Below are 21911 nucleotides of genomic sequence, written 5' to 3'. Positions count from 1 at the left end.
CGTGCGTCTGAGGCGATGACCTCGTTGAACTTTAACCCACAACAAATATTTATGCAGGTGGTTTATTATCTGTATTTTAGTCTGTGGGAGTTTAACTAGACTTTTATAAATTATGTAAACAACTTTCATGTGTTATTAATATCTAAAAAATATGTTATATAGGTCCAGGTAGAGGTGAAACGCTACGATATTCATATTATTAAGTTTACAGTATACTGTAAGAGGATGTTTACATGTGAAGAGTGACACCCCAGGAACTTATGTTGTTCTGTAAGTGCAAGTTACACAAATATGTCAACAAGCACCCGATGTTTTACTATATATATGCGACAAATATATTTTGTGTGTGTGTGTATATATATATATATATATATATATATATATATATATATATATATATATATATATATATATATATATATATATATATATATATATATATATATATATATATATATAGAGAGAGAGAGAGAGAGAGAGAGAGAGAGAGAGAGAGAGAGAGATGTTTTTGTTATACAAGTATATATAAGTAACATACCTACAAAACCAGAATTTCTTTTAGCAAAGAACTGATAAATTTCATCATTGCCAGATTAAAACACGGGAGCATTAGTCTGCGGCTGGATCACACCCAGCTCCGCGGGCTCGCGCCACAGACGCTCCACCGGCCGGGCATGTGTTTTCATATCTCGCGCGGAGCAGCAGCAGCAGAGCGCGCGGTATGAAATGGCTGAGAATACGAGCAAGAGTGCAAGTGTGTGCTATGCTGCAAATATTACCTGACAAACACCTAACACATGGCCTCCAAAAAACGCGTTATTTCGACGTTAGTCTGGGTGGGGGCAGGTGGGTTTTTGTCCCCCTCGGACATGCCACGGGGGTAAAAAAACAAAACAAAACAAAAAAACCCAAACCAAAACAAGGCAGGTGTGCGGCGACTGCCGGTGCCACGGACAAACTTTACACAAACACATGGAATCAAAAGTCAGGTAAACGCACGCGGATGGCAACACAATAAATGAACACGTCACGGGAGCAAGTAAGCGCTAAATGGATTGGATAGAAAACAGATTTTAAAAAAAAATTCACAATAAAACAATTAGTAGAGGGGGGGGAAATCGATTCAGCTTTTGTGTTCCGGAAACAAACAATTCTTCGACATTAGATCCATGCATATATGTATATTTTTAGATTTTTGTTAGAGCCAACACTGTTTAATAAAACATGTTCTGATTCTGCTGGTGTTATCCCCAGCTAGAAATTGGTTGCCAAGCATTGCATCATTCCTTTCATGTGACTCCCATACGCCCCAAATTCGTCCTGGCCGTCTTATGACTGCATCACAATTGCTGCTCGCACAAACTATACACGCTAGTGTGAACAACCAGCTAACCCGCAGATTTCCCCCGCCCCGAGCTGTTTTCGGGTCACTCTATTGGATGTCACCAAGGAAAAGATGTTAACTCTGCTCTTCTTATTGGTCCACGGGAATGTCAGGTTTCGTCGCTCTGGTTAGGTTGCGCCGAAATTACCTTCCCATGCATAGTTCGGTTGGCGTCTCCCACAATATAAACGCCGCCGGGAGTTTCCGTAAAATCACATTCAACCGTCAAGACTGAACAATGGTTAACATGAGCTATCACCAATTTTTACTAAAATATCTACATTCGAATTCAAGACAGTCGAGAAGGCGAGCGAATAAAAGAAAAAGGGTAAGCGGATGTTCCTGTTAGCAGTTCTGCTGTTTTTAATCTTTCAGTGAACAACTAACGGCGACTTCACACACTCTCGGAGTGCTCCATCGGTGTAGTGGAAAACGAAAAAAGCACTGTGCATGTTTTTTGGCCGATATTTCAGAGCCATTTTTAGAATAACAGTTGCTTTAATCGACCATAATTTTATTCGAGTTGTTTTTAGGTGTTGTCCGCTTCGTTTTCCAAGTTGTCAAGCTCTCACGGACTTGTGCCGAGGAAGTTTCGATGTTTTGGCAGCCGACCGTGCCGAACGCCCCGACACAATTCCGCGAATGTAGCACCAAAGGCATGCACCGCTTTAAATTTCAGTTGTCATTGATTGTGAGCGTTTATAACAGAGTCTATACTGCGCCGTAACGTCTGACAGTAATTGGTGGAGCTGTCGACATGAAATTGGACGTGTTTAATTTTTGTTTTTTGCGCTTTGACAGTCCCGTTTAGGGTGAAACGTTCACCGCTGAATGAGCAGCTGTTTTCGTTACTTTTCCTTTCCACCCATCCCACTCTTTGCTTTTCTCTTTTCTCTCTACGTCTCCTTTTGTTTCGCCCATTCCCCCGGCTGGACTTGGGTTTCCATGACGTAATTGTCTTGGCGTACAGTGGTCATGTACCTAAAACAGGAAAAACGTATATACGCATGTTATTATAAAACACTGTTAAAAAGGAAAAATGTCACGCGTTTTGGTCACCACAGTTTTAACGCGTGTACGTTTGCGTTCACATCTGACGTTTAACAGGAGGAAGCTAAACAGGGTTTCTTATTTGTATTTTTTACCGCTCACATTTTATATCACTGCCTAAGTCAAAGTATTTTATTTTTTCTCTTTACACATTAAAAAACCTTTTTATGACAAAACTCAGTCATTGTGATGGCTTTTGTGTACTGGTCTTTAAGACGACTGTAAGCAGAGCAGACAGTCAGAGCTGGACTCCTGAGTTTCCTCGGCGTTTTAACCACTTGTTTATCGACTCCGGCGTGTTTTGAGGACCGTCAAAAGCAGGGGGCGCAGTGGAGAGCACCTTGGTCTTTGTTTACAATAATTATGTGACGGGAATTTTGCCTTCTTTCTTCTTCTTTATTATTTCATCAGTTAAACCAGTGGCGTTTCGGGCACCTTTTTGTTTCCACTCACAGCAGGCTCGGTGTTCGCCAAATCTCTATTTTGATTTTGAAATCTCAGCAATTTCAATCAGTAAGGGGGGGAAAAACACTATTCTTTTTCTTACTAACCTACTAAATATGTATGTTTCTTTGCAGAATTATTGGGACAAGCTATCTCCAACAAATTGCCAGACTTGATTAAAGGAGGCTTTCTAAAGGTAATATTTAACATTCATTCCATCTTTTAAGATTTCGACGTGATCTTTTTTATTTTTCCATCCATTTAATTGTGGAATTACGGCATCCTAAATTGATTTCATTTTTTTGGTGCAATAATGCATTTTTCTCTGTGTTACTCTGTTTTATTTAAACTTGATTAATTATTGAGTAGACAAAGCCTGACTATAGTATTCAGTTTTGAGACAGACCATCCTAAATCCCTGTGTACTCGGACTACATATCTAATTACAGTTATTTTTAAATTGAACACAATGTCAGTCATCTAACCTGCAGCTGCTTTGCACTTTTCCCTTTCACCCCCCCTCCCCTCCCCTCTCAGGTCCAGTGTGAACTGTGTGGCCGAGTATCTGTGCGTTGCGACTGATTGGCGAGATGACTGCCGAGTGGCTACACCTGCCCCCGCCGTACCCCCCTGGTGTGGGGCCGTTGTATGGTGCAGAGTTGGAGGCGTGGTATGAGGACCTGCAGGATATTCTGGGCTCTGACACAGGAGGGGCAAAACTGGCACGAGCCCCTACATGCACCGAGGTCAGTAGTTTGAAAAATGAAATGGTATCATACCCATGATGAATGTGAGTCTTTGTTCATTGCACTTTTTTTTCTGTTTTCTTTTATTTTAATTTTTGTGAAAATTTTCACTCGTGTGCCAGACGACGTTTAATTTACTTGCACTTTTTACTCTCGTCAGGTTTGACATTTACATTTTGTGCTTCCAGAAGGAGCCAGAGTTCATGGATGTCCTAGAAAGTTGCTCTCTGACGTGGCTGACTGATGGCAGCCAGACATGGGGTGACGGTGTCCAGAGGACCACAGAGGAGATCCACAGCACCCAGACCCTGCATCACAACTCGTCGTCATCCTCCTCTTCCTCCTCCTCCTGCATGAGTCCAGCTGTTACAGAAGAACGGCAGGTGGAGGCTGAGGGTGGGAGAAGTGGAGATGGCTCGGCAGGAGGTGGCAGTGACTTGCTGCCTCCCGAGTTCTTCGAGTTGCTGAGTGATGGAGGAGTGGGAATGGTGGATGCGAGTGGAGCAGTGATCAGCGGTGGCTATTATTACCACCACCAGCACCACCAGGCTAATGTCCATCCTGCATCTCCCTCAGCCAGCGAGGAGGAACTGCCTTGTGTCCCCGATTCGCCATCTTGCTCCTCTTCAGCCTCCCAGTCACCATCTCAAATTTGTTCTTCTCCCTCTTCGCCTGTGTCTTCTCCCTCTGTTTACCCATCCTCCCGTTTGGGAAAACGCAAGAGGACCACCAGCGAGAGGGCCAACGGTGCCTTGTCCTCTTTTGTTTCCTCCTCGCAGCGCTCATCCTACTCATCTACCAAAAAGAGTCGCAAAGAAAGAGAGCAGGAGAACGAGAGGAAGGTACAGGAGCTGACAGAGCAGAACGAGCGTCTTAAAGCAGAAATCGAAAGGCTGGGAGAGGAGGTACAGAGGACACGAAGAGCCCTTATCGAGAGACTAGTCAACACCAGAAAATGAGAGGGAGGTGGTGAAGGAAGACGGGAATAAAATATGTCAGGTCCTACAGAATTCGAACAAGCAGTGGTGGGGAAAGGTGTAACAGGGTGGTCATGAAATGCCTCTTAGAAGAATGGAAACCAAAGATAAATTTTTATAAGTGAGGATTTTGTTTCTTGTAAAAGACAGATAAAGATTGCAAGAAGAAGGAAAGTGATGAAAGTCAAGACATGAAAGGGTACAGAGAGAAAAGGGGCTGCAACAGCATTGCGGCTTTTCGAAAGACACAGCATGTATGAAGGAGAACAGACGGCTCTTAAGTGCAAATCATGCAGAGGTTTTAATGAATGTCATTTTGAGGAATGCCTAATGAGATCCATATTTTGAGTTGCATGTAGGACAGAAAGGAACTTCATTTAAAGAGCATTTCACTGATAGATCTTCCCACCATTTTGCAATAAATTGTAACTCCTACTTTAAGGGCTGCAATCTGGCTAGCAGAGATTATTTGCCCCAATTTGTGGAGAGTTTAGGAGCTCAGGAAAAGTCTGAAAGTGCCCAGTGCAGTGTGAGTATGAGAGAATGCTTTTTATTTGTGGGGGGAGGAAAAAAAAAAAAAAAGACATCATTTTCTTACTTTTGTATAACCCATGGCTTGTGTGTATGTGTATTTAGATAAAGCAAGTAGGAACCGGCTCTACTTTCTAAGCTGACCTTTTCTATTATGGGAATTTGGGGTAGAATTATTAAGAGCTCTTCTACCCTTATTTACTATTTTTATATAATGCTGTAATATATACAATTGTACTGTAAAGGCTTGTACTGTAATATACCAACATATCCGCTGTTATTTTCTCATTGTAGTCACTTAAATTGTTAATTGTAGAATACTGCATGCATGGCTTTTGTCACTGATGGCATTAAATCTATGTATTTTACCATACCATTCATTTTATCCTGCGTTGTAACACACTCAATTTGCAATAAACAAGAAAACTAGAATATTTTTCTGTGTCTGTGATTATTTGTCTTAAGGATCTGTGCTCTTTGTGTGTGTGTGGTAAATGAGAAAGGTGGAGAGTACAGACATTTTTTTTCTGAAGTTAATCATTTTATTTTATGGATCTAAAAAATGGTATTCGTAGCAAAACAAATTTCCAGAGGATTTATATATATATATATATATATAAAAACATCTTTAGATGCACAACACACCTTCCAACACTAATATTGTATGCTGACTTTATCACAGGGAGAGTATAAAATCAGTTTCTTTTGGTGTAGGGATTTGGAAAAAATCCCTCCATTCTGTAGCTGTATTCATTGGACTCTCTCTTTGTCGGTTTTCATTTCCCCGTCGGCCAATCCAGCATTTCATTAGTCCTCAGTGCCAATACCACATTGTCTTAGATCCTGTCACGGCTTTGCCTTAAGCTAATACCCATCTTGCTCTCTCTCTCTGTGTACATCTTGTTCCCGTTCTCCACTATCATACCTCGACCCATACTTAGACTAACCTCCATCCTTTTTTCTTTCCCTTTTTAAATTTCACTTCTTCTTGCCCTTTTGAGGTGCAGGCTCAGGGTTCTTCCCCTCAGCCAGGGCTAGCTGTTTCTTAAGGTCCAACAGTTTGGCCACCTCTGCTGTGATCACGGCCTTCTCTGCTTTCTGGGCTTTGAGTGCTCGGACCTTCTCCCCCTGTGATGAGTAAAATTAAACAGTTGTTGAGAATTTCAGAATGAAATCACAAAAGCAACGATTTGTAGTTTTGCAAATGTGCGTTTTTGTCTGCAGAAGGACGTCGCCCTAAACGAATTTCCAAATATTTGACAGCAACAATCGTGACTGAAAGTATCTTGTAACATATGAAAAAAAAAATTCTATTATAATTTTTTTTTTAGAAATCTACAAATTACAAAAAAATTTTCAAAAAAGAAATAACAGATTTTATACTTAACGAATAAATTCAGCACGTGCAACAAATGTTTGGTGTATGTGCGTTACTTCCGGAATGTTAGACGTTTTTGTTCTTTTGCGGAAAATACAGTACGCTTTGTTATCCAGTTATCAAAAAAATGAAGAATAAAACGCTACATTCAATTTTTATTTCAAATTATTCAAAAATACTGATTACAACGCCGCTTAACATGGAAGAACCGCATTGGCTTTTCTTAGATCAGCAGCGTATTTAAGGCGGCCGGCGCTCTCACCTGCTCCGCCACAGCCTGGGTGAGCTGCTTGGCTTTCTCCGGGTCCACTTGGTTCACCGTCCCCACCTCAACAGCTACAGCAGGAGCTGGCACAGCAGCAGACTGAGCGCTGGCAGCGTTACGAACTGTTGTCTGAAGGTGGAAACGGAGAGAAGATGTTTGAATCGAAGGCATTTTGAGGATTATTTCTACACAGTAATTACTTCATTTCAAACAACACTACTCATCACTCAAAATGCAAGTGGGATCGTATGAGTCAATGAATGGACAATGAATCACAGGAGACACGAGATGATGAGTAAAAATACAAAATTTGAGGATGTGAAATTAGCAGCTAGTGTTAGTGAAGGCATGCGGTAAATCAGCGCTGACACTCCAGAACTACTGTGGACTGACTCTTCACAAACAAATACCACTCAATACCTTCTTCTTATGTGGTTCGTCTTCAAGCTAGAGGCAAGAGGGTTTAGAAAGGGATTATTTTTTATCTATATGACTGATGCTTAATACATAATTTAAACATTTGCGGTGTGTTTGCGCTATATCGTGTTTTAAAAAGCGGGCAGCTCAATTAAGTACAAATTATTTTTTATGACAGTCTCACAGACACCAGTGAACAGATTTAGATTATCAATTCTTTCTTATTTCATTATTAATTAATATGTTGAACCTATATTACTACGAGACCCGAATGAACTCATGCACAGACCATTAGGTACCATAAACATCAAATACCTGCTGTCCACCAAATTTCTTCTTCAAAGCTTCAATCTGATCCGCCTCCAGTTTCTGGAATAACGGACTGACCTGGGAAAAACGAGTTGGCAGAGGCAATAAAAAGGTAAAAATTAAAAATATATGCAGGAATTTTCAAAAGTTTGCAATCGTCGATCCAGCCTAAGGACAGTATATCTGAAAATTTAACCTGGAGGCTCTGTGCTCATCAGTGAACAAAGAGGATTATGCAAGTAAGTAAGTACATAACTATGTATGAGAAATCGGCAGCGTTTCCGTGATGCCGACCACCACACGGTGAATAGCGTTACACTTCAAACAAATGAGAATATTTGTGTACATGTAAGCGTCCAGATACTTATCCGAGGACAACAACTGCAAATCATTATAGCAGTAGTGTTGGACTTGAGCCTCAGTAGGCACAAACAGATCACCACAATTATACCTGAAGGGACAAGTGGCCTGAGAGAAACTTGCTGCTTGCTCGAAGGCTGAGGCCTCCAAACACAGCCTAGGCTATTATTCTTTATTATTCTATTGTTCTGCTCAGTTGACACACTGTTGCATCCTCATTGTATCACCCAGCATTAACAGATACGTTCCTGTGTCTACACATGTACAACCTGTGTGTAATACGTGTCGCGGTTGTACTCACCGCGCCAATCCGGTGGCCTGCACTCAGGGAACATACAAAGGTGCCATTGCCTTCTAACATGGTGTTGATGCAAGATGGAGGGGCGTTGAGTTGATCCCTGATTGTTTGGCTGACCGCTGGCATATACGGGGAGAGCATCACCGACAGCAAGCACGCAATATTCACAGACACACCAGTCACCGTGCCTGCACGCTGCCTGCAAACAGAGGATAAGTAAGTCGACATCTATAGGTCAAAATGGACAGAAATTAGATCTTAAATACATTTTTTCTACAAAAAATTCAATTTAAGACATTTTGTCTGAGATAAATCAAATAAATTTCTCCTCTAAACAGAGATGTTTACTATTAAAAAAAAAAAGTCATTTTCCCGTCTCTGTTTTATTATAAAATAAAAATTTGTGACTAATAAAATGTAACACAAATCCAGGTACCTTTCTGAATCTCCTCCCTTGATCTTCTTCCAGGGTTCATTGACCTGAATGTACTGATTGCCGTGACGAGAGATATTCAGGATGTGTTTCAGCGCATCGCGGATTCTGTGACATATCATATCGATCATTAAGAGCGCGACAATGACAGCAGGACGATTTTCATCAATACTCGAGGCCCAGTCTACTCACATAAAGTTTCAGCTTGTGATATAATTGACAATTTAACTAGTAGTTCAGAAAATTATTAGATAATTTATTTGTACATTTTTGAGTTTTAAATCACTGTGTAAAACAAATTCAAGACAACAGCAGCTCTAAAAAGGTCATTTTAATTAAGCTGGCATGTTTCTGTCTAAATGCTAACATCACCCCACTGCTGTTGCTTGTCACTGCTATGTGATTCTTACTTGATTTTGTCCATGAGCTGGATGTACTGCTGCAGCTCCCAGCTCACCAGAGCCAGAAGCTTCTTATCTTCCTCCTGTAGCTCCATCACAGGCACACAGCCCTCAAAGAACTTGGTGACAAACATGCCGGCTCTGGAGAAGAAAGCGAGAGGAGGCTTTTTACAAAGCAGATAAACAACAGGGGTCAGAGGAAAATGCTGGAATGAAGAGAGACGAAGCGAGAGACTCGGGGAGGGGGTGCGAGAGCAAAACGAGGGAAGGGCAGGTTGCTAGACTTGCTAATTGTTTATAAATTATAGATTTTGTTGCCATATGTAATTGCAATGCTCTCCTTATTTAAACCAACACAACAGTGCACTGCGTGGAGTCGCTTCTCAGTTCCTTGTTTGCTTCTAAACTGTAGCTGTGTCTGGAACATGTCATTTTTGATATGAGTCTTATGTGCGCATCAGGAGGACGTTCGTGGTGAGAAAGTTTTTGTCGTGGCTGATGCAACACACTGTTCTATATTTTACACGTCTCTTAGCCTCTGAGGAAGGTCTGCGAGACCAAAATGCTTTGACAAGAATGTCAAATTTACAATGAACTGAGATTCTGATGTGTGAACAGAAACTTTGTGTGTCCTTTTGTTTGTTTTAGCCTTCTAATTAGTGAAACTGACATTCCCTAAGGGTTTTCATTCAGGGGGAATAAAGAACAATATTATTACTGGTAAAATGAGTGAGTCTACAGCAGTATTTTTGCTAGTAAATATGGGCATTTAGCCATATTTGTTTGTTAATTGGCATCAAAATATTTTTAATAAACAGCATTTACATGGTACAAAGTCTTCTATAAATTTGTATGTGTGTCTAAGATGGACCCACTGTCACTAATGATGTTGTGATTCAGGGGTTGGATCCAGGCAGGACAGAACTTCTTTTCTGAAGCAGAACACTTACTCCTCCAACACCTTAGGCTGGTTGCAATCTACAAGATATTTTCGAACCAATTAGGGATCAGCATTGCTGCCCGAGACCAATTTTGAAGATCAAGGTACTTTGGGAAAAAAAAGCTGCTGAGAAAAATCTTTGATGTGGGATTTAACCCTGATCTTTTAAAAATCATTTGAGGCGATGTAATTGGGGCTAAATTACGCCATCCCAAACAAATTTGGAAAACTGGGTGAATCTCTTGTAATAGTTAAAGTACAACAATCTGAAAAGTTCGTTGTTAATTGGACTGGATGACAGTTTTATTGCATATTTACTTTCTGAGTGAAACTTCTGCAGAGACTGTGAGCAACTTGAGGATGTAGACTGCCCCATTTTTTATATCGCTAGTGGTTGAGATGAACTAATAACATTATAAGAGACAGCTTAAAAAAAAAAGACCCAGAAAAACAAGTATTTGTATGTAATAACCTAACATGAGACTGGTTCGAGTTTGTTAGGTTTACTGACCATTTTCAGATTCTTAAATTTCTCTAAAGTACATTTTATTTGTAAAACATAAAAAAGAGCAGGAAGTCCCTTTAAAACATCTTGGCTTTTACCAACCTGTTGATGAAATTGCCCAGGTTGTTGAGCAGTTCAGAGTTGTTCTTCAGAGCCATGTCTGCCCAGGAGAAAGCTGAATCCTGTCCCTCTGGACGCACATACAGGAGGTAGAATCTCCACACATCAGAAGGGATACCGGTGTCCTTCGCCATGTCTCCAAACACACCCACACCGCGGCTCTTGGAGAACTTTGTGTCCTCATAATTCAGATATTCTGAGTGAAAGTTACAGCACAGGTTACTGTCAAAACCCAAAGCTTTGACCAAAACGCATAATTACCCATCCAGTAACACTGCACCCATGTTTCATTCATGTGTTTTAAAACAACTTCAAGCATCTGCTGAGAAAACCAAAATCACACAAATACTTAATCAGTCGGCGAAATCGGTCAGTTATAATAAGTGCTTACCTGTGGCAATGAGGTGGTTGACAAGAGTGTAGTTGTCCTGGGCTCCCAGTAGAGAGCAGGGGAACACCACACTGTGAAAAGGCACATTGTCTTTGGCCATGAAGTTGTACAGCTCCACCTGGTGGCAAAGAAAATACAGTGCACTGTGAGGGTGACATCATATTAGATCATCATGAGATCATCCAGTTCAAAGAGGACTTATCTGCTATCCCCAACCCCCCTCTCTGCCTCGCTCTCTCTCCTTCTGCAAATACAGAGCATCACACACTCATAAAACGGGATCAATCCCAGAGTTTTAGATGGAGAGATGAGCCAGTGAATGAAGAAGATAGTGATGCTTATGTGAGCAAATGCCTGACTTTGATTAGCTATCAGATTTTAGGTCCATTGAGCAGACATGTAAATGAAGAAGCTAACTAAAGAGTACTTGCTTCCTGTTTGACGCTTGTGCTAGATATGTAATTAACTGTGTGTAAGGTTAAAATAAATGTTAAATGGTTCCTCTTTAAAAAACAAAAAAAAAAACAAAACTAGAACACAAAGGGCGATCCTTAAATAAAAATGATCTAGAAAACTATATTAAGACTGAACATGTTGTGCATTACATCTCATAGGGCAAATCTTGATCAGCCGTATATATCCTTCACCACAATCTCTTGTGTACAAATGATAGCCGTGGGAGTAAAACTAAACGCTAAAACTAAACGCTGTTGCACATCAGAGTTATATGGAGCTAGGAAATACACCACGTTCTAATGAAAAAGACCAGATGGGGGAGTAAAAAAAGCTATTAGATCCATTCACTGTGGAAAAGGGGACAAAAATCTGTGCCAAGCTTGTGCATCAGTACTGTCTACGGCTCATGAATTTTGACATTTGTTGGGGTCTGGGCTAGGGGGGTGGTACCTGATGGGGATTCTTCCACCACTTTTCCCATTCGTTGGTGTAGTTGGCCGTAATGGACAGATAACCAATGGGGGCATCAAACCACACGTAGAACACCTACAAAGACAGAAAGCGAGTACCAAATGATAAGAGTCCAAATTTTCTGTTTTGTTACAGAAACTAATAATGATGACAAAAGGAAAAATAGAAAAAAAATTGAAAGAATGAATTCTAAGGATGCACAGAGACCTGATCAGAAATGGCATCCTTGGAGTATTTGTGTGCAAGAAAAAAAAAAGTTCCAGAAGTGTGTGCTAAAAGTTATTAATATGTTTTGATAAGCCAAACCTAAAAAATCTGATATTACATATTGATATTATGTATTATATTTCAGTCACTGCAGCTTTTGTGACGAGGTTATGAAGCACAAAGTCATTTTAGTTGTTAAAAACACGACTTTAGATATGAAGTCAAAGAGAAAAAATTGATTGGATTAAGCATGTTTTCAAAGTCTGCAGAAATACCAAACTAAACATCAAGAAAACGAGATCTGTGATGTAACCATTTCCTTTTAAATAGAAGCAGACCTTCTCTTTAAAGTCAGCGTGAGGTACTGGTGTTCCCCACTGCAGGTCTCTGGTGATGCAGCGAGGTTTGAGTCCATCTCTTAGCCAGGAGCGAGTGATCTGTTTGGCATTTGCTGTCCAATCTCCTGTGCTGGTTGACTTCTCCAGCCACTGCTCCAACTGACTTTCCAGCTGCACAGGAGAAAGAGGAGAATGAAAATGCTGACAAAATACACCTAGTGTCTTAACTCTAAAGCACAGCTTTTGAAAGACTAAAGCTGTTTATATAATAACATTACCGCAGGGATAACTGCTTTCCACAAGCTGTCTTTCAATGATACCTTAAACTTACTAAACTGGATTACTTTGCCTCCATCCCTGTGACCAAAGAAGCACTGTATGAACTGAGAATGGACGGCTCAGGGCATTCAATGAAGTGTGAAAATCATACCTTTGGCAGGTCCAGGAAAAGATGCTTAGAGGAGCGGATGACTGGAGTCTGCCTACAGACCTTACATTGAGGTTCCTGGAAGAAAACACGGCCAACACCGATAATCATTGATTATAGCAACATTTGACAAGAATTTTTACTCTGAATTTACCAATTTAATTTTACAAAAATAATTTTAAGAGTGTGAACGCAGCAGTACATTAACAACTCTAGAAAGTCTTCTAGATTTACAGTTTTCTACCACAGGGGAAAATAAATATTGTAACAGAGGCATAATATGCGTTCTCCAGCAGCAATCTAAAAAGCCCAGAAACACAAGTGATGCATACTGGCATATTTTAGAAAGGGTACTATAATCTCCAAGTACATTCCCGAAGTACTAGGAGATTATTTTTCCATTAATATTTATATTTTCATATTAGCAATGAGTAAAAACAAAAGAAAACCAGAAACAGTTTACATCATTATATCATATTTTTAGTTCCCAACACAATATCGCACAAATCCTTAGCACTAACGTTACTCAAATGAATCCAAACTCTGACTATAAAAGGACAAAAATTACTATATCAATTTGTTAAAGTATTTGCAAAAATGTATACATATAAATATAAATGTGAGGCTTCTTAGGTGCTGTAAGAATGATGACATATATAATGCCCATATACCAGTATCCTTTCCAAATGTTGCCAATATGAACAAAGGCAGTAGAATTTTTAAATAGTTTTAAAGACAAAAGACAGTTTATGAAAGTTTGACTTTCTTTGACCTTGAAGAAGAGATCAGAGGTCCAAAGTATTGTGATATTTAGAGTCCTCATACAGTTGATCCCCAGTATTCACAAACGTCTGCTAATAGCTGAAATTCCCCTCTAGACCCCTTCTAAAAACACTTATTTACCTATTTTAATAATTGAAACTCCAAATATGACTTAAACTATCACTTAAAAAAAAAAAATCATAAAAAAATGTATTTGGTCATAAAAATAAAGTGAAAATAATTCAAATGTTTTAGATGAGACTGAAAATAAAATTTATAAAAAAAAATGTTTTAGATGTGCTCTACAAAGAAAAAAATAAAAAAAAAAAATTTTCGAATAGGCGAATTTTCTTTTTTTTTTTTTTTCTTTTTTTCTTCATCCATTCGTTTTTATTTAGTTATCGTCATGTTTTTGCCAGAAAAAAATAGTTGTTGAATAGGCGAATTTTCCGCGAATAATTTGAAGTTACGTTCCACAGAAAAATCTTTTTGTTGTCAGTTTTTGACAAATAAATAATTGAAAACCTAGAAAAAACGTAGTGAACGTTTGCTAACATGACCCCACTCCCCTACAAAGCCTTCTTAGACCACAATCAAAGATTTTCAAGCTTTCATGTTCACAGACAGAATCCCACACACACAAACACTACCAGAAACAAAAACATAGTAATTATGTGTGAGTTGTCAAGAACTTTCTTCCACCACAATTCTCTCTATAGTCATCAATAGTTATGCCCTCTACAATGATATGAGACGTACAGGCTGCTCTTCCACACTCACCCTGAGGTCCACAGCATTGATGAGTCGTCCACACTTGTCACACTGGTCACCACGAGCTTCAGGGTAACTGCAGTGTGGACAGATACCTTCTACAAAGCGGTCAGCCAGGAATCGCTGACAGTTTTCACAACGTAGCTGCTCCACTGTGTCTTCTATTAGGAAACCACGCTCATGAAGTCGCCAGAAAATATCTTGAGCTATCCTGAAAGATTAACAGAGGAACAAGATGGTTAAAAGGGTTTCTTTAGGATTATAGACAATGACCTGTGTTAGATACAGCGATACGGTCTTATGTTGAGATCATTTATTAAAGCCTGATCACAGTTTGGGGAGTTTTTTTGCCAGCATGGATCAATGCTGCTCTTTTATGTTGGTTAGAAATGGACGTAAACTTTCTCAGCAAATATGGCCAGGGGAAAAAAAATACATAAGAAAAAAAATCAAGAGAAGATGGTTGGTTGATACTACTGAGTGATAAGAAAAATATGAAGCAAAAAAGAATTAAAACAAAAAAATCAAACAAACAACAAACCCCCCCCCCCAAAAAAAACGACAATTCAGCTGTGGGCTGGTAAATGTAAAATCTAAGGCCTAACCTCCTTTCAATGGATCAAGTCAAAAGCCTTTAATCTGTGGGCTGTTTATTTCTCAAAGCACACTGCACTGGTGCATGGTGCTTGATGTCTTTTATGTTGTACTTTATCAAAGCTAAGGTCCCAAAACAAGAGTTTTTATCTTTGTAGTCCTTGTCAGTGTGCAATAACTAGAATTTAGGACTAATCTTTCGTGAAGAAAAGGCCATGCCTCAGAGGTGTGACTCAGAGATCCCACGATACGATGTTACCATAACGTGATATTACTGAAATTGTGGACATTTTGCATTATGCTGAGTACTGGAATAACACTTACTATGAATTTTATCCATTTTAACTGCAATTTATCTCCTCAGAGTTAAACTTTGTCAATATCTGTGTTATCCAATAGATACAAAGTTGAAGTGATCTTTCTTTGGTAATGCTTTTGCTACAAAACGTTTTAAGCCTCCCAAATGTTGCCATAAGATGGAGTCAGTCTGCTACCAGTCTCCAGTTGAATCTAATCGAGCTGGCAATTACATACAACCGGTTTCTGATTACACAGCAATTAACACAGCAATAAACTGTCAAAAAAATAAATTAAAAAAAAATCCCCACCCATGACAGCCACCCATCCTTTCACAAATGTTTCTAGCAGCAGTCTGCACGACCAGCTGACGAGTTTTACACACCTGTGGCCATGAAAGTGTTTGGAAACACTCGAGTTCAATGATTTGGATGAGTAAGCAAATGCTTTTGGCAAAATAATATACAACTCAGCATTTCTGTGTATTATTTAAACACACAGAAAAAAGAAACAATTTGTGTTGTTAGTGCATTTAGGAGACTAGACAGAGGGACAGAGGGCGAATGGAGGAAATGGTCTGGGGTGGACTTGAACTTAGTCCCTCTGCAGAACCTTTGATGCATGAGTCGCCAGGTCAACGCATATTTCCACCCTTTACAGACATTTCTAATTACAGAATTCAGTAAAGCCTTGGGAAGTAGGCAGTAGTAACCTACATTTAAAAGCCATGCTGTATAATCTCTGAGATTAAGAGAAGTACAGTTTATGGTTTATGGTTAATTTATGGTTAGACTTCCACTACTGGTATCTAGGGCAAGATTATACTAATCCGATGTTAGATAATTTTATAGTATACGGAAACACTAATGTTTTCATTCATCAGACCCAAATCCAGCCTATGTCAGGACTCTGGTCAAAAAAAACATGATCTTATATTCTGCTGGCTTCTCTGTTTAACCTCCTAAGACCCGAACTCTTCCACGGCATGCATTTTTAATTTCTCTTTGATATCTGGGCATATTGGGACCTGATGAATGTAAAAAAAAAAGAATTACCAGATTTTTTTTTTCCCCGATTTTTGTTTCTAAGAAAAATCAGAGCCACATATGGGGATATTCGTTTAAAATTCCGATAGAACAGTAGCAGTACAATGTCCTCGTAAGTGGATATCAGGCCATTGTTGAGCAAAATTTATTATTTTGGTCTAAATAACCCAAAATGTGATGTCCACATATGTGGACGCCAGGTCCTAGGAGGTTAAAGATACTTGTGTTTCTTGAAAGAACAACCTTGTCTTAAAGTACCAATTTAAGAATAGACTCATTTGTTCTCACCCATGTCCTTGGACAGGCCCTCTCACTTACTCTGTCTGCTTCTCGGTGGTGGTTCTGCCAAAATAGTCAAAGTCAATCTGGAACCATTTGTAGATGCTGGAGTGAACAGCGTGGTACTTGTCACAGATCTGTTGGGGTGTCAGGCCCTCCTCTCTGGCCTTGTTCTCTGTAGCAGTGCCATACTCATCTGTGCCACACACAAACAACATATTCCAGCCTCGTAGGTGGCCATACCTAGCAGAAGCAGATGGAGTAAGGTGTGGAAGAGTTATGACTCAAAGATGATGAGTGAAAAAACATAGAACAAGTATTCACAGGCCTTTCCATTACACATCTACAAGAATGTCTGTGTATTCAGGTACTGTTTGTAAAGTCTGCATTTGCTGAAAGGAACAATGATTGTTTTTCCAACAGATTACAAAATGTAATTCCTACCTGGAGAAGACATCAGCACTGAGGACACAGCCAATAATGTTACCCAGGTGAGGAACATTATTGACATAGGGCAAGGCGCTGGTCACCAGGACATTTCGCTTGCCCTCCTGAGGCAAACTAGTGGGAAAAAAAACAGAACTAAATTTTAGCTGGCCTTAACAGTATACATGTGTGTGAAATGATGGTGCCATTAATAACTTACATGGGGTGTTGCTTTTTTGTAGCTGGAGGGCAAGTGTTCAAACCCTTACTCCAAGTGAGAGCTGCTGCTTCCATCTCCTCCTCTGAAACAACACGCTCACCTCCTTCTTCCTAATCAAACCAGGAGACAAAGACAATCATTATCCACGACATATTCTCCGCTATTATAGCATCATCTGCTATCCACACATTCACTGACTTCCTATAAATGTGTGTTCTAACATTTGCTCTTAAATCTGACTGACACTTTTAAAATACTGTGCTTTCAAAGAGTATAAACCATGTTTGTGGAAGTGCATGCGTCTATAGGTTAATGAAAACCAACAATGATAAGTTTTCCTAGAAACCTAATGTGTTGTTTGGAAGAAAGGCACTAAATTTATGCCTCTCAGTAAGAACACATTCAGTCTAATAGTTATCTCGATGATATACTGTTGCAGGTACCTCAGCAGAGTTGCTATTACATGGCTGTGTCTCTCTGCACTGGCTGCTCTGAGGAGCAGGCTGCTTCTGCATATAGCTTTTCATGCCCTGCAGACCTTTTCCCTGTAGCACTTTCTGAGCAGCAGACTGACAAGCGTTCATAGCAGCCACACGGTCAAACCAAGCCTTCAAAGACTTGTGTTCACCTGAAAAGAGATCAGGAGATGGAAGGTGAAATTTTGTAAAATACGTGAAAAAGAGAAATCAGAAATTAAACATTCAAAGATTAAATTGAATGAAAAAGTAAGTTAAATAAAGCAAAGCAAAAGGGAAATAGCCAGCAATACATGTCAAATAATAATGGATTTTAAAATGCATTCATATTTACCCAGTGTTAGTGAAGAATCAGATAAAACAGGAAAGAATCCGGCCCACAAAACAAGATCAGCAGCGGAAACAGAATCCTGAAACACAGCACAGTTAATTCAACATTAGTTTAAAGCAATTGCTAAATACTGTTTCTGAATTAACAATGTTTTGAAATCCCCAAGCAAAGGAGAAGAGGGATTCATCTTTGCACCTGCAACTTTCTATACAGAGAACAACCATGAAGGGGACTACTTACAGCTTTTATGTGCTTGCATCTCACTAAAAAAGTACTACACCTACAGCTAAGACTTCCTTGCTGTGTGCACTTACGGCACTTTTTCTTTAGTTTTATAGAAAAATGTTGCCAGAGGAGCCAGATCTGGCCCAATGGAGTTGCTCAGTCAAGCTCAGATAAACTTTAAAAGAGATATTTTGAACTTTTGACTTACTGACTTCTATCAAGTATATATTTTGTAGATTGAAAAAGCCTGAAAATGTGTTTTCTTTATTTTCTAAATGTACTCACACAATAGACTTTTCAGTCATAGCATTATGACCTCCTGCCTAATATTGTGTTGGTCTCTCTTTTGCTACCAAAGCAGCCCTGACAAATCGAGGCACAGACTCCACTTAGACCCCTGAAGGTGTGCTGCGGTAACTGGTACCAAGATGTAAGCAACAAAACCTTTAGGTCGTGTAAGTTGCGAGGTAGGACATCCTTGGGTTGGACTTGTTTGTGCAGCACATTCCACAGATGCTTGATTGGACTGAGATCTGGGGAATCTGGAGGCCAAGTCAACACCTCAAACTCATTCCTGTGGAAACCACCGTTTCTTTGTAGCAGAGCTTGAAAAGAGGCCACAGCTGAAAAAGGCCACAGTCATTGGGGAATACCGTTTCCATGAAATGGTGTACATAGTCTGCAACAATGCTGACAATTCTGAGACCTTTCATTCAGAACCAGCATTACCTTTTCAGCAATCTGCACTACCAGCAGCTTGTTTGTTGGATTGGACCACATGGGCCGGCTTCACTGCCCACACATATCGTGAACTTGTGCAGCCCATGACCCTGTTGCTGGTTCACTACTGTTCCTTCCTTGGACCACTGTTGATAGCTACTGACCACTTCAGACAAGGAAATCCCACAAGAGCATTTTTCCTGCTTTGAAGACATCAACTTTGAGAACAAAATGTGAACTTGCTCCCTAATATATCCCACATACCAACAGCTGCCACAATGAAAAGATAATCAGTGTTATTCACTTCCCCTGTCAGTGGTCATAATGTTATGCCTGACTGGGGTATATTACAGGTAAACATGCACTGAAAAAAGAAGATACACAGGAGACCATACTGTACCCCAGTTAAATAAGGTGCGTTCCTTTTGCTCAAGCTTTGTTCCAAGACGTTTATGGGACCCTGGAGAACCTTGGACACCTCTGAACTCTTCCCCTGCAGCACTGCCATGTGAAGAGCCTGCTGCAATGCAGGCTGCGCAAAAAGGACAAAACAGGATTAATAACAATTTACCAAGCAAGTGTGACTGAGGTCAGAGAATTACTTGGACTGCTTAACGCTTGTTTCCGTACATTGTTCTTTTGATAGCGTGAGTTTTAATAATTTAGCAGCATGGATTTATATCCGCTTTTCCATGAGGTTTATAGAAGTACAGTAAGAGGATTCTGCACAAGAGAACGTACAAAAGCATGAACTGAAAATAGTTTTAACACAGCAGATTAACACCAAACTAAAAGGTCTGCTTATTTATGTAGAGTATACCTGAAGAACTGTGGCCTCCCATTCCAGCCATTGATCGCAAAGCTCACTGCATTCTTGTCCATTTACTTCAAACAGGTATCTAAGGGATTCAAAACACATGGTAAGAGATATATTTTATACTTGCTGCTAAAATGGGTAAAGCATAAAAACATAGTTTTGGTTCTATTGGTTGCCATCTTTATTTTATTTATTTATTTATTTAAGTTAAAATCCACTGTGGGGGTGTACAGAAGACAAACTACAAACTTTGCATCTTTTTCAAGCAAATTATTGACCTAACTGTATACTACCACTCATAAAGAGCCAAGCAAAAAGGCCTATGTGAAGTTTACTGACCGGCAGATGGCATTGGAACTGAAAAGGTATTGTCCACTGGGCAGGGCCAAAGCTGGCAATGTTGGACGGCTGAGGAAAGGCACCACCCTTTCTGGGAAAATGGAAAAAGAGACAAAACCTTTTAACAAATATTATACTCCTGGACTAGTTGGATTAATATTGTTTATTAAATCTAGGCGGAAAATGTAGTCATATGTTTCAGTCAGAGCACAGATTTTTAATAGTGGCTCACGAATGGTGGTTCTTTATACGGCATTATTACAGCAGACATTTATATTTTATTGCATTCACCTGAAGTAACGAGCAACATTTTGAATTTGGTATAAAAATGCTTTTTAAACTGTGTGGGGTTTTTTCACTGTCTCTAAGACAGTTTATATGCGAGTAGTCACATGCCAGATGGCTCTTGGTATTCATCTCTGTGATTCAAGATTAGCACCCATCTGGGGTTAGGATGAAGCTGGAGTTTGTTACTATTTTATTAGAAACTATTTCACAGAACACTAAATTAAAACTTACTGCTAAACCTAAGCAAGTTTTCCAAAGGGCCATTATTGTCAAGTATAGGTCAGAACTATGAGTCCCAAATACTCTACTAAAACCTCTCTCAACTGTGGAATGAAGTCGGGGTACCAGGAAAGAACCCACGGACACGGGAAGAACATGTACACAGCTGCTTTTTCTGTCTGACTTCGCCGTGCTAAAGGCTTTTTGGCTTCCTGGATTCCTAACTGTGACTTTGTTGGGTGTAGACAAAACCCACCAAACAGGAATAACAGTGCTGGACATGTATGCCACATCACATTTTTGGCACACTTAAGTCTGCCTTGTGTCAGCTTTGGTGAAATATGTCCGTTTCACAGCAACAATAAAGCAATGAATAAAGAAAAACATGTTTCTCCAAACGTGTTCTACCTGTTGGCTTTTCTAATTCTGAGACAGTGAAATATCCTACAAAACATAATCATACCTAGGATAAACTCACACTGTTTATATATAGATATGTACTTTATTAATAAAAACAACACAGTCTTCTAACTTTATAATGGTAAGCTAATTCAAACAGACGGTAGCTGTAGCTGCACACTGGCTAAAAAACAAACAAACAAACACCCCGACATGAAGCTGGACAAGCAAACAAGTCTAAAACATGACAAACGAACGGTGATTTCCAGTAAAGCTAATTCTAGCCGCTTCTCAGACGCAGATATTGTTCTCTACATTCATTGTGACTGTCACTCACAGACAGATGCCACCAGAAGAAGGCTGGCTAACCAGCTAGTTCGCTAGTACACAGTCACAACCGTTAAAGGACAAGTTTAGCTCAGACCTGCATAAAACTTGCATAATGGCTAGCATGTTTTACCAAAACACTGTCGTTATTAGTTATAATTACAGGTAATTACACAGAGGAATGCTAACCTCACTAGGTTTTCTTACCATCGTGGTTGACAAACTGGACGCCGCACTGCACTCCCGTCGCTTCTAACGCTGCTAGCGCCTTCAGGCAGTGCGGGTTGCCTTCACTTACGAACAGATTCATTTGTCCGTTGGTTGCCACACAAACTAAAGACTGGTTGTTATTTTTTATCACTTTTAAACAAGACAAGCCGCTGCTCAGTAGTAACTTCGCCGGCGAGTGCTGACCACGCTGATGCAAACACTGTCGGCGCCGTTAAAAATGACGGGGATGTAGTTTTAGGATGTTTAACGAGCCGCTCAGAGAAGCAGTAGTTCCCTGTTTAGTTGACTACACCTCC

At 39.8% G+C, this 21911-nt stretch overlaps 2 protein-coding genes across 6 annotated transcripts; one reads left to right on the top strand and one right to left on the bottom strand.

The window, feature by feature from the left end:
- The first annotated feature begins 1552 nt into the window (after nt 1-1552).
- On the top strand, nt 1553-5558 carry LOC147331512 (uncharacterized). Of its 2 annotated transcripts, none has more exons than XM_086293906.1 (4): nt 1553-1712; nt 3013-3074; nt 3416-3624; nt 3816-5558. In XM_086293906.1, exons 3-4 carry the CDS (start codon nt 3469-3471, stop codon nt 4581-4583), a joined length of 924 nt encoding a protein of 307 aa, XP_086150032.1. In that variant the 5' UTR covers nt 1553-1712; nt 3013-3074; nt 3416-3468; the 3' UTR covers nt 4584-5558. The 2 variants fall into 2 exon arrangements, with proteins under 2 accessions (XP_086150032.1, XP_086150031.1); XM_086293905.1 differs by having other exon boundaries at nt 3813-5558.
- LOC147331511 (methionine--tRNA ligase, cytoplasmic-like) lies at nt 5327-21900 on the bottom strand. 4 transcript variants are annotated; one of them, XM_086293901.1, is made up of 22 exons: nt 21592-21900; nt 20152-20242; nt 19816-19894; nt 19396-19527; nt 18054-18129; nt 17687-17871; nt 17244-17353; nt 17042-17158; nt 16637-16840; nt 14391-14592; nt 12852-12926; nt 12422-12592; nt 11856-11951; nt 10950-11067; nt 10541-10754; nt 9003-9134; nt 8596-8700; nt 8163-8358; nt 7508-7579; nt 7196-7222; nt 6773-6904; nt 5327-6260 (listed from the first exon to the last, which is right to left on the bottom strand). In XM_086293901.1, exons 1-22 carry the CDS (start codon nt 21692-21694, stop codon nt 6111-6113), a joined length of 2787 nt encoding a protein of 928 aa, XP_086150027.1. In that variant the 5' UTR covers nt 21695-21900; the 3' UTR covers nt 5327-6110. The 4 variants fall into 4 exon arrangements, with proteins under 4 accessions (XP_086150027.1, XP_086150028.1, XP_086150029.1 ...); XM_086293902.1 differs by lacking the exon at nt 7196-7222 and having other exon boundaries at nt 21592-21899; XM_086293903.1 differs by lacking the exons at nt 19816-19894; nt 20152-20242; nt 21592-21900 and adding exons at nt 18720-18898; nt 19005-19195.
- Nucleotides 21901-21911: the final 11 nt, after the last annotated feature.

The sequence above is a fragment of the Aulonocara sp. 'chitande type north' Nkhata Bay genome, linkage group LG5, assembly GCF_057382095.1.
Source record: "Aulonocara sp. 'chitande type north' Nkhata Bay isolate Kocher_YH1m ecotype deep benthic linkage group LG5, A_spYH_male_GT1.1, whole genome shotgun sequence".
Classification (NCBI taxonomy): domain Eukaryota; kingdom Metazoa; phylum Chordata; class Actinopteri; order Cichliformes; family Cichlidae; genus Aulonocara; species Aulonocara sp. 'chitande type north' Nkhata Bay.
Note: the sequence above shows the minus strand (reverse complement) of the source record. Positions and strands in the feature narration are given on the sequence as shown.

What these genes read in the sequence shown, in the direction of transcription:
- LOC147331512 (XM_086293905.1), top strand. Translation starts at nt 3,469, where the DNA reads ATGACTGCCGAGTGGCTACACCTGCCCCCGCCGTACCCCCCTGGTGTG. An exon ending in GAGCCCCTACATGCACCGAG is followed by an intron (nt 3,625 to 3,812) that starts GTCAGTAGTTTG and finishes TTGTGCTTCCAG; the next exon opens with AAGGAGCCAGAGTTCATGGA.
- LOC147331511 (XM_086293901.1), bottom strand. Translation starts at nt 21,694, where the DNA reads ATGAATCTGTTCGTAAGTGAAGGCAACCCGCACTGCCTGAAGGCGCTA. An exon ending in GGGAGGCCACAGTTCTTCAG is followed by an intron (nt 19,528 to 19,815) that starts GTATACTCTACA and finishes CTTTTTGCGCAG; the next exon opens with CCTGCATTGCAGCAGGCTCT. An exon ending in CAGGCCACCGGATTGGCGCG is followed by an intron (nt 7,580 to 8,162) that starts GTGAGTACAACC and finishes CGTTTTTCCCAG; the next exon opens with GTCAGTCCGTTATTCCAGAA.